At 32.6% G+C, this 12,998-nt stretch overlaps 1 protein-coding gene across 1 annotated transcript; it reads right to left on the reverse strand.

Annotated features, from left to right (window-relative positions):
• Nucleotides 1-1,253: 1,253 nt before the first annotated feature.
• Nucleotides 1,254-12,732, reverse strand: LOC114184254 (E3 ubiquitin-protein ligase APD2-like). Its single transcript, XM_028071540.2, has 10 exons — nucleotides 12,450-12,732; nucleotides 12,033-12,139; nucleotides 11,799-11,927; nucleotides 11,580-11,673; nucleotides 10,497-10,571; nucleotides 4,074-4,153; nucleotides 2,444-2,590; nucleotides 2,302-2,371; nucleotides 1,903-2,227; nucleotides 1,254-1,626 (listed from the first exon to the last, which is right to left on the reverse strand). The coding sequence occupies exons 1-10, from the start codon at nucleotides 12,715-12,717 to the stop codon at nucleotides 1,551-1,553; spliced, it is 1,371 nt and encodes a 456-aa protein (XP_027927341.2). The 5' UTR covers nucleotides 12,718-12,732; the 3' UTR covers nucleotides 1,254-1,550.
• Nucleotides 12,733-12,998: the final 266 nt, after the last annotated feature.

The following is a 12,998-nucleotide window of genomic DNA, read 5'->3' on the forward strand; positions in this document are numbered from 1 at the left end:
TCTTTCGTCTCTTTTATTTTGTATATTGATTTAATAATATTATAATATCATCATCATCTAATCACCTAATAATAATAATAATAATAATAATAATAATAATATAATAGTATCGTACATATTTAAACGTGTATATGTAAGATTTATTCTTAAAGAATCATACATCATTGGACATTTTTATTATAAATTAAACTGTTATTAAATATTCTTATTAGTTTTACTCTTATTTAAGACCGTGTTCTTTTCAAGGTAATTACTGTTTATAAGAGATAGGAAGTGATGATTTAGAGAATATTTTGTGTTCTTTTTTGTAGAATTGAAAGCGAGGGAAAGTGTTCATTTGCGAGATGGGTATCCATTTTGCATCTCGCTAGTGAAAAGAGATTTGAGAGTGATTTGAAGCACTTTACTATTATACCCTCGTCTGAAGAAAACTATGATGAAGCACATGGCACAACAACGGCACAACACGGAGGGGAGAACGAATCTATAATATTTGGATCTGGATCTGTTGCAATTGGAATCATATATGTTTTTAAGAAAGAAAGTGTAACCGGATCTGTTTTTGGAAAGAAAAACTGGAATAGGATAAGAAAGAAATAGATCTGATTCTCTTCACTTGGATGCATTTGAACTTGACTAGCTTTGCATGCATGTTTTGTTTAAGTGGTTAGATTTTCATGTAACCTAATCCCTTCTTTTCTATATTATTTAAAATTAAAATATTAAATTTTTCAAATCAAATATATTATAATATCTTTTTTTCAATTAATAAATATTATTAATAATTTTATTCATGATAAAATAAAATATCAAAAATTAATTAAAAATTTATCTAAATATCATTTTATATTACTTTCAACACCAAAGATAATTAGGTAATCTGACTTTTTCATCTATTAAATTATTAATTTTTTTTAGTCACATCAGTCAAATTCTTCACAAACTTTCACAAAAATTACTCTCAAATCCACTTTACTATCACTCCCACATCCACAAAAAAGAACAACATAAACATCACATTCTAATCAACCTAAATCAATCATCTTCCTCTCCCTCAAATTATCACTCACATAAGAACACATCCTAAATCTTCTCTTTCGTAATTTTACTTTATTTTTCTTTCATTCCTCTAAAATCAAAGAACTTAATTTCATTCTCTTCTTCCCTTTTGTTCACGTATCTACTTTCCTCTCCCTAATTCTATGTCAATACACCATCAAAGCAAACACACCGAAGGATAATGGAGAACAAAATTGTTTGAAATATAGGCATACCTTCTTAGGTTTTGCTGCAATGGCCAATACCACCCTCACCACCAGCAACATTAAGTAGATCATTAATGATTGGCAATACAATAATAATCTGTAATTGAATACATGAATAGATGATTCTGGCGGCAATCATCCAGTGGCTACTGCAACATATATTATAGAGGCAGTGCAATGGCCAATATATGATCCTCACCAGCACCCACCATTTGCTTCATCATTCTTAATGATTGCCCAGAAAATACATCTTTTGTGTCTACTCATTTAATCTCTGCACTCTCATCAAACAGTGAAAATCTTCCTAACCTTCTTCATGTTCCTACGACAAACAGGGCAAGTACCAGATGCCTCTGCTATCCTGCATATACATGCAGCACCACACAAGAATAATCATTACCCAATGCATTCAGCTACATTAATTGTTTATATACATATCTAGTTTAGACTTTAAACTATAGCTCTGACACTATGATAGAAAGTTGATTTTAAACCTAATTTAACTCTATAAAATCGATTTGTAAAATGAGATTTACATCTACTTCTATATTATAAAATTGTCTAATCGATGGACTTTCAACAACAAAGATAAAAAATTAGTCTGTAAAAATTCACAAGCAAAACAAGAATGAAATACCTGGTTCCACAAGCAAAACAAGCCACACAGTGGCCACAAGGAAGAAAGAAGCAGTCCCTGGGAGCATCAAAGCAAATAGCGCAAAGACGCCGTGTACTGTTGTTACTGCTTTGACCATCACCTGGAAGAAAGTCAAGATCCTGCTCGTCTTGTGGCAAGGAACCATATGATGAACCCCAACTTGAAACATCATCATCTTTCTGAGAAACCAGAGCTGCTCTCTCAGGTTCTGTTCCCCCACTTCTGTGTCCTGCTCCACCTTCATCACCATACTGAACCTTGTTCAATAAATTGAAGGACCAAAACACAAGCAAAGTCAATCCCCCTGCACCAACATGTAGCATAAATAGTAAGATAAAGCCGTTTAAGATTGGTACAGAATATAAAAACATAACTTACCAATGCCAAAAATATAGGTTACCCATCTTGGTCCATAGGACAGTTTGATATACCATTCATTGGATGCATTCTGAACCAAAGAAAAGTTACATGTTGTAATCATCACAATTTCTTTGAAGTAAGTAAATGATAATAATCTTGCCTGTTGTGGAGCAGGAGTAACTAAAACAGCTGCACTTCCTTCAAGAAAGAAAATATCTAAAGTGCATGGTTTGTTGATAAGAGCACATCTGTAGTAAGCATTTGTTGTATTATGCAAAGAGGATCTTACACTCAGCTTTAATGTCACCTTTTCAATAAGAATACACAAAAGGTATTAGTTAACACATTAATACAATGCTTGATAGCATATAAGCCTATTGAAATCATAGTAATTGGGGAAAACTAATAAAATCTGGTAAGATTGCTTGGATCAAACTCCATCTTTCCCATACTCAGAACACTCTGCTCCAGAATTATAATTACTTTTACATCATTGTGCTTCTTTTAATACTAAATTCTCATAACATGAGATCCTTTTAAAAATTTCCTCTGATGATGCTTGTTTTGTCTCCTTCCAACCCCTTTCACATGGCCAAAATCCATGTAATCCACTTTTCTCATTGATTCCTCTGAGGTCTTTCATTCTACATCTCCAAATTATCTTAATAAATTATTTTATCATCTTTTCCTAAATAAGAGTTGTATCAATACTTTCTCAGAAACAATCACTCAATAAAATGTCCTTTCTTAATGTATATGGCTACTTATCTATCTCAATACTCATTTTTTTTATCAGGTCAATATACTCATATTTTTTTTTATCAGCTCAATATACTCATTTCATGTCTACACTTCTATCTTTTCTTTTTCTTTTTTCTGTAAGTTAAATATCTAGTAATCGGCCACGTATTAATACAATAAAACATCCGTTTGAGATTGATAGGTACTTTACCATTACAAATAACTATGTATTTTTTTTCATTTCAACCACTCAACTTATATTTTATGTAAGAAAATTTCATTAATTTTTTCAGCCTTTTGCAATATTAATCCCAAGTACTTAAACTTAAAAATTTGTGTATAACATCTCCAATTTTTACCTTCAAGTCTATTTACCTCTTGCTTCTTGTTAAAATTACTATGCAATTATTTTTACTCCCACTTAAACACAAACCCTTTGATTCTGATGTCTATCTCTAAATCCCTATATTAGAGTTAAATACTAAGGTTTTTCCCATAAGTATTTTAAGAGCAAAAATAAATTAAATTTTCTATATACTCAAATGATCTCATGTATAGTTAAAATTATGCTTTTAAAAAATTAACATGAAAATTTTTCTGCATATAAATTTACGAAAAAGCTCCTTTTATTAAAAATAATATTATGAAATTTATCCAAATATAATATTAAAATAAAATCCACTTCGTATAAGAATAAATAAAATCAACTTAATAAGTTATAATCAAGAAAGTAACACCATTAACTTTAGGAGATGTTTACACGAACCTTTCCCATAAAAAAAAAATTAAGTTTTTTGTAAGTTAAAATTAAATTATATACAAATAACTTGTAAAATTTCTTTTGACTTTTTATTTTAAACTTATACATTAACTACTTTTAGTTTATAAAAAATATATTTTGTTTTTTGTAAAAGTGTTTCGGATATTCTTAATTTTGAATCTATTATATGTTTTATTACTCAGTTAACAAGAGGTCGTGCCAACTAATATTAGCTTTATCTTTATGATTATTATGTGCACAGAAGTATGGTTTAGGATCAGAAAATTACATTCACATCCTCATCCAAATTACCCAATGCCACGTAATAGCCTGATGACTGGAAAATTTCTTGGGTAATCATACCACTTCCTACAAAGAAACAAAACAACATCGGCATAAATATTGCTTTTTTTTTTTTTTTAAGCATATAGACTACGAGAAATTCATTAGGATAGACTTTAACTAAGCTCAGATATCATGTTAGAATAAGATTTTAAACTTAATTCAATCTCACAAAATTAATCTATAAGTGAGATTCGCACTTTAATTATAAATTATGAAATTGGTTCGTAAGACTTCAACAATAAATCTCCCTCGTTGAATTGCATCAATCTTATTGGTTTCGTCATCATATATGCGGTTTGATTTTTAGAATTTCAGTAACTAAGTTAAACTACTCTATTATTTAAGAAGTGGAACCCTCACATATTCTCATGAAATATACACGATTCTTGGATAACTGTACAGTGGACTTGTTATGTTCCTATTTTCTCTTCAACTCATTTTTTTTAAACATTTTTTTAAGCCAAACACATTTACAAGCATCAAAGTTGCTGTTAAGCAACTATTATTTGTTTTCTTGAGGGCAGGAAACAATTCCATGTCCCATCATAAATGCAAATTCAAATGTACTTCTCCAATCATGTTACTAGTATATTTATACAAACTATAAGTCTTAAGTTGATTTCTCCTTTCTTATAAAAAAATCTCAATCAATTGTTTCTTGGTAAATTTTTTTTTTTATTGTAAGTAAGTATGACATTGTGAGACTAGACATGAATCTATTTCTCAAACTAAAACCATACGTCAAATTATAGACCTAGTTACAATTAACCAAACAAGACTTTAAATGGAGTTTTATCAACCCTCATTCATTCTTCGTCCTTAGACAATTTTGTTCCTAACAATGTTAATTCTTCACAATATTATTATTCCCCATTCCAAACCCTTGTTAACACTTCATGTGCATATCTTGCAAGTGAAAATTTCATTTGAACACTATTTAGAAGAAATCTTTCATCTTTTCAAAGTTAGACATATCAAAGTCTAAGACCATTAAACTTTTAAACGTGTCACACATGGTTCTATCGTTTATAGTAAATATTAAATCATCAACATAAATAATGATTATTAATATCTTATCTCCTTGTGATTTTGTAAACAATGTGTGTTTGTTATAACACCTTTCAAAATCTTCAAGTGCAAACTAGGCTTCAATTATATTGTACCAAAATTGTGTTGCCTGTTTAAGACCATATATGTCTTCTTCAACCTATAGACTTTCTCTTATCCTCCTTTCTTTATAAATCCCTCGAGTTACTATACAAACACTTCTTTGAGCTTCCCGTGAAGAAAAACACTCTTCATATCCTTTTTCCACCAACATTGCTTTGTATTTATCCACACTCCTATCTCCCTTAAGTTCATTTTGAACACCTGCTCCATTAGGTTTAATTCCCTTATGTTGTGTTTGGATGAGACAATTTAATAGAGTAATTCATTTATTTGGAGAATTTGAAATTCTTTGAAGTAAAATTACTTGTTTGGATGAGGAAATTAAAAGGAAATTGAAATTGAAAAATTTAAAGAAGATATTTCAAATAACTAAAACAATAGAATTTGAAATTAACTAAAAAAAGAAAGAAATTGAAATTCCACTTCTTTTCACTCCATTATCACTCCACTCACAAAGGTTAAGTTGAGTCGGGTCGTGATCACATGTCTTCCAAATAAAGAAACATAGAGTTAGCGTGTGGAGATGCTAAAGATATTCTAGTTGTGTCACATGTCTTGTAATAAAACAAGTGTCTATAATTGTTTATTATTGCCTTTTTATGGAGGCAAATGATTACTTATTTTCCTTTATAAACAATTCATCGATTGAAGCATGGATTTATGGATTTGAAAGAGTTTTGATTTTATATCTTTACAACAAAGAAACACAGGGAAAACAAAATATGAAGATGATATTGTTTTATTTTAATTTTAATCATGTATGTTGACAATTGGTCTATTTGTGATGCTTAAAAACTTTCATTATGGTCTTGACTTCAACTATTTTGAATGTGGTAAAATTTGACATGTTTCATATAAATTGGGTTGGAAAGATTTATTATAATTTTACATAATATCAATAACTAAATGCATTTTATAAGGTACAAAAGTAATAAAAGCATGAAATATTTGATGCAATTTGCTACAATTTTTCTAGGGATTAGCCAAAGATAAATTATTTCAATTGGTCAGGGATTAGCTAGGGATCAGTTTGTTACAGATTAACGAGAGATCTGCTACAACTACTTTGCTAAGGATTAGAGAGGTAAGTTTGCTACGGATCAACGAGATATTTACTACAACCACTTTGCTAGGGATTAACGAGGGATTTGCTACAACCACTTTGCTAGGGATTTGCTACAAATAGTTTGCTAAAGATTAGGTAGGGATTTGCTACAATTAGTTTGCTAGGGATTACCTAAGGATTTGCTACAACTAGTTTGCTAGGGATTAGTTAGAGATTTACTACAACTAGTTTGCTAGGAATTAGTTAGGCATTTGCTACAAACATTTTGTTTGGGATTAGTTAAGGATTTGCTACATCCAGTTTGCTAGGGATTAGCTACATATAATTTAGCTACGGTTTAATGTCCTCATTAATCCTTCGCTAAATCTTTTTGCGAGGGATCAACGAGGGATTAGCTCGGGATTATTTCACCCACAAATCTGCAAATTTGTTGTAGTGTGATGAAGGTCGAGCTGAGTCAACCTGGGACGAAGGTCAAACTAAGTCAAATCGTGTCAAAGGTCTAGTCGAGTCACCCCATGCCGATCGATGAACCGAGTTAGCCAAGCCGAGCTAATGGATGAACCGAGTCAGCCAAGCCAAGCTGATGGACGAGTCGAGTCGGCCTAGACCGAAGGTGGATCTGAGTCAGTCCGAGCCAAAGTCGAGTCGAGTCAGTCTGAGTTGAAGTCAAGCCGAGTCGGCTCAAGTCGAAGGTCAAAACAGGTAAATCGAGGTCGAAGGTGGAGCTAAGTCAGCCCGAACCGAAGATTGAGTCAAGTTGTCCCAGATTGAAGGTCGAATCGAGTTGGCCTAGACCGAAAGTTGAATAGAGTCGACCTAGGTTGAATTTTGATAAGTTGACCTGAACTGAAAGTTGAGACGAGTGATCCTAGATCGAAGGTTGAGATAACTTTAACTTATGTCATTGTCATTATCTTTCCATTTTAATATATCTCGTTTGATTTCTTCCTCTGCTCTACCCTAGTCCTCGTTTGATATCTCGTTTGAACATGAGTCGACCTTTTCGAATGTTACAAAAGCCTCTAAATTTTCATGGAAGAAATACACCCAAGTTTTACCAGTCAAATCATCGATAGAACTTAAAATGCACCTCTTGTGCAAAGTCGGCTAGATGCTGACATATATTTGAATGCACTAGCTAAAGTTGCTTTGTAGCTTTCCACAACCTCTTGCTTGGTATAGGCTTTCTATGTTGATTACGGTTAAACAGGTCGTGCCTATCTTCTTTAGATACTTCAAGGAGGATAAACCAATCACCATCTTCTTGCAAGAAAGAGTTCTTAGTTCCTTGTGATTCAAGTGTCCAAAACGACAATGTCACATGATTGTGAGCTTCTTTATTTGAAGCAACTTTAGCTTATAAACATAAAAAATATTCTGATACCATAGATATTGACTGAGATTTTTAGCAGTTATTATTTACTGTTTTAAATAAATTGTAATTGTTTTCTATTATGCACGTTTACACACATTTTAAGTACATTTAGGATTTTAATTTTAGTGTTATTGCAGTTCCTATTTTTTAGTTTATCAATTGTAAGAGCTAAGCCTATAAACTTGACTCCTTTCCATTATGAAAGAAGAGAGATACATAGCTGTAGTGCCTCTATTTCCAAATCATTTCTGTGAGTTAACAAGAAGCTATCACATAAAACTCTATTTCCACTCATTTTGGTTTGCATAATCAATCCTCCTTGGATGAAACACTTTGCAAGTTCCATCCAAAATAAAAATGGCTAACCCCTTTTCTTTTCAGGTGTCCTATGCTTAATAGATTGATTTTAAGCTCATGAATATAGTAAGCATTATATTACTGAGTTATCCCATTCATTTGTATCTTTATCCTTCCTTTTGTTGCCTAAACCCTAAACCATGTCATTCCTAAGCTTCATTGTCCTGCAATATTCTACTTTCAAATCTAGAAACCATTCTTTATTCCCTGTCATATGGTTACTGTAGCCTGAATCGAGATATCATATTTCTTCTCCTTATGTTTGATGAGGCTCTTCATAGAACATAAACAAAAGCTCCTCTTCTTCATCCAACTTAACATAATTTGTTTCATTTTTCCGGTAAAGACATTCATAATGAAAGTGTCCCATTTGAAAGACTCGGTAATGGCTTTATTTAGAGGTTGTCTCCCTCTACCTTTGTCACGTCCTCTATGTTGGCAAAAGCAATACAAGTCTAAATGCTGAAGCAAGATTTTGATGATGATAAAAGAAGCCTGAAAGCCATCTGGAAGTCAATATGAAGACCATGTGTTGTTGTGTTTAAAGCTATCTTGTAAAATGTAATTAGAATAGTTAGAATCAATATTGCACAAGGAAATTCTGGTATTTCTCGAAAAATCAAAGTGATAATCGATTATCACTTAGGATAATCGATTATCCTGAGCTGAACCAATTCTTTTTCAAGAAAGCACTGGAATAATCAATTATCACCTCTGATAATCGATTATCTGTTCAAAAATTTGTTTTCCATAAAACACACTGGAATAATCAATTATCACTAGTGATAATCGATTATCTTGGTCAGTTGGGCGCGACTGTTCAGCTTTTTGACCTAATTTCTGGAACCTCTATTTAAGGAACCTCAGAGTTACTTCTCACTTACCTTTTTGAGAAGCTAGAGTGCTAGTGCTGTGACTGCAAGAGAGTTATATGAGTGTTCTCAAAAGAAGCTTTGAAAAACCTAGTGTGGGTAGAACGATAACTTTTCCTGAGAGGTGTTCTAGGAGATTGAGTGCTGCTGTTGTTGCTAGGAAAGCTAAAGTCAAGGTTCTATGTGTGATTCAGAGAAAGGTGTTCATCTCTTGTGTGTTCAAGAGAGGTGTTTTCTTTTCTTACTCTTTTACTATCTGATTGTAATATGTTATTTGTTAGTGATTTAGTTAATCTCGTTTTTGAGAGATTAACAACTAGACGTAGAGTCTTTTGATCCGAACCAGTATAAATACTTGTGTTCAATCTTCTTTTCTATATCTTTATTTCATCTATTATTGTGTTTAAAGAAATTAATATTTGATTTAATCAATAAATTTTGGAAAAATTTTAAAGTATTAATTTTATTACTTAAAACCAATTCACCCCCTCTTGATTTTTGTCCAAACGCTTAAACATTCCGCTGCGCGATACCACCACTCTAAATACATTGTGACTCCTATCTTTGTTGGGTTTGTTTTTTTAAGTTACTTTCAACCCATGTTCCTCCTCTTGGTATCCGTGCATCCTTTGTTCATGCATATAAATAGACTCCTATGCAACTAATCTATGCTTAAAGTACTATATCATTGGATTCCTCTATTGCACAAACAAAATAATTGTACTTTGCTCCATTGTCTCACCATTTGACTTCATCTTATTCACCAATGAAGGTGCGTCCTAAGGAGCTGTCTACTTCTCACCTTCTTTCATAGCAAGAAACTCAAACTCCCTTGCAATGCTTGAAGTTGTGTCTTTTCTACTTTTTTGGAGCTTTGATACTTTTTTCTTTGAGTCCAAAATTGTCCCTGATGTTCCATTGTCAAGAATTATTTATTGGATTTCTCTATCAATCGCCTAGAGCAAGAAGTTATTAACCTTCAGATCTTTGAGTTTGGCCTCCTTCAAATGATTTTTCTATGCCTCACTCATTGGTCCTGTCCCAAGTATCAGTGGAGTAATTCCTTCATCCACCAGGCTCCACATCTCTTTGCGCCTTAGAAAGTTCTTCATTGTCACTGACCAATAACTATAATGGCTATCAAACCAGGGAATAGTTGGTTGTACAAATTTCTCTGAAATCTGATCTTTTTGTTTAAGTGTTTAACTCGCACTCTCACTCATTGTGTTTACTCACACTTTATCAGGAACTCTTTGGAACTCTAATACCAATTGTAAAAGTTTAGGTACTAAGAGATAGCAAAAAGAATAAATCACTCTTATTGAATTCAGAAAACAAGGATTATTTATATCCTTTTCACAAAAATAGAAAACCAGAATAAACCACGTTTACATACCTATAACGTGATTCTTAAAATATAGAACTGAATACTTATTCTCCCTAAAACCTAGGACTTGATAACTCATAGCAAGTCAAAGTTTAAACCAACAAAAATATATAACAAAATATCTTTATAAGTCTTACCATGAATCACGTTCCATGACAGAGTTGTGTTAGGTTCTGTTGGGTTTTCCAGCCACCGAGTGAAGGTCTCCGTCCCTGAACAAGCAAGGGCATTACAATGACATGTCACAAAATATAACGCAGCCATGCAAATTTTGGTACAACACATACACATATAGAGTAATAACTACGTGTATACGCTCATGTTTCGTGATAACTAAAACCAGGGATATGCTGCGACACTTCATGAGCAAGTTCTGTGTCTATTTTACTGGTGGTTCAGGATTTGGTATTATTAATGAATTTGTAATCACCATAAATTTTTTAATACCACTAGCTTTTTAACATTTATGCTAAATATTTTGTAATAATTTTTAAGGGTCTGAAAACAAAAACATAATGGAATCTGTCAAAAAGGGTAGAACTAACTGCACCATTCTCCATTAGATGGAAAGATCACACAGCCCCTTCTTTTGAAATTAAAAAAAAATGATTAAAAAGTTTAAATTAAGTAAACAAATAAAAATATTAAATAAGTACTTTAACCAGGATCTTATGAAATTACAAATTAACTATAAAAAAATTGGAAAATTAAATTTTGACACCATTAATTATTTTCTCTTATTTCTACTTTGCAACTCCTTTTTTTACTAATAAAAATAAATATAGACAAAATTTTAAATAAAATAAAAGTATTTAGAATTATTAAATGGAAATATAATAAAGAGAGGGGTGTCAAAATGGTAAAAAAAAAATTACACCACAACACCTTCACAATGTGACTTAGAAATATATATATATATATATATATATATATATATATATATATCGGAACACAAACATTAAGAAAGAAGGGCCTAAATAAACTGTAGTACTAAATTAGACTGCGAAACCAAGGGAGTTTCTCAATTTTACTTTTCCCATTTAGTTAAATTACTAGATAATATCACACAATAAATTACTAGATATATATATATATATATATATATATATATATATATATATATATATATATATTACATATCTAACATGTAGTTAAACTCACAAAATTTGAGAGGTGAAAACCACAGTGAAATATGAGGAATAAAGTTTGATAAGCCATACCCTGCGCAACTATAAGGAAAACAGAAGAGCTCGTAGAACTAACGTGATACGAAATATTTATTGCACTCCCTGTGTTTAGATAAAGTTTCCATTCCTGTGGAAGACATAACAAAGGAGTAAGAAGGACTTTTCCAGTATCTGAATTCAGAATCATGTGAAGGAAAAGATGAAACTTAAAATGGAAAGGGAAAGGTAATAAGAAAAAGTACATTAACTTACCTTTTCTGCGCCAGAGGGAAGAGACACATTAAGAGTCTCGCCCCAAGTGCTAACGATATCAAGTGGGGGATACCCATATGTACCATAAAGAATGGCCCCGGCTCCATGGTTTGCCATCAAATTTTCTACCTAATGCAAAATGAAAAAAATAAAATAAAAAATTCCACATTACCGATGCATTCACCAGCTACAATTCCAAACACAGGTAAATAAAAACACAATGGTGACTCTGACCTTCACAGATTTCACGAACAGAGAACTTGGTTGGAAAACTGTCGAAGATGTTGGACCAAGCACGATCGTCATGGACCCATAAACCCCCAGTATCATAGTCATCGACACTGTAGCTTTCAATATGTTCAGAAATCAAAAATAAAATAAAATAAAAAATACATATGATTTTGCTAACACTTCATATAATTGGGAGCGATTATGGTCACATTAAGTCAATCAATTTATCATACGTAAATTTTAGAGTTTACTGGTAATGTAATGTACCATTGTCTAAGTGTAGAATTAAATTAATACAAGAAGGTTTTTTCTGAACTAATTTTATTGTTAAAATGTAAGAAAAATAAATAAAAGATTAAACCATGAATGCATTAAAAACTACGATAACAGACTCAACACTCAGATTTAAGATTCCGTTACCGAATAACCAAAAGCTGAAGACCACGGCGAAGCAGGAACACGTTTCGTCTCTAAAAGAGGCGGCGGAGCCACCGCAGATACTCCAGTTGCCTCTGCTGGAAGTGCCGCGCGCGCGCTCCGCCTCGCGTGACCGGGCCGGCGGCGTGTGAGAGCTGGCGGACGCCGTTTCTTCCGGCGGTAGCGGGGTGATGGAGTGAGGCTCCGGCATTGTGGTAGAGAGAGAAGGAAGAGTGGTGCGATGGAATGAGTAGTGAATTAATTGGTGCATAGTGAAGTGAAGCGTCATGAATCTTCAACCGTGGGTCTTCTATTGAGGTTTGGTGGCGGGAACGGTAGTTAGAGCAAGGAAATTATGGTGGTTGCAAACAAATCTCACTCTCGTTACTTGACACAAAAGTTGATGCAGCTCTTTGCGATTCAAGAGTGAGGTTTGACTTACATAACCTCGTGCTTTTGTACATTACACCTAACCCAAAGTCTTTGGATTTCACCAAAACGATGACGTGTTCACCATTTGGGGGAGAATAAAAAATATATTTTTTAAATCTC

The sequence above is a fragment of the Vigna unguiculata genome, chromosome 5 (assembly GCF_037176805.1).
Source record: "Vigna unguiculata cultivar grain cowpea cultivar isolate G323 ecotype 2 chromosome 5, ASM3717680v1, whole genome shotgun sequence".
Lineage (NCBI taxonomy): Eukaryota > Viridiplantae > Streptophyta > Magnoliopsida > Fabales > Fabaceae > Vigna > Vigna unguiculata.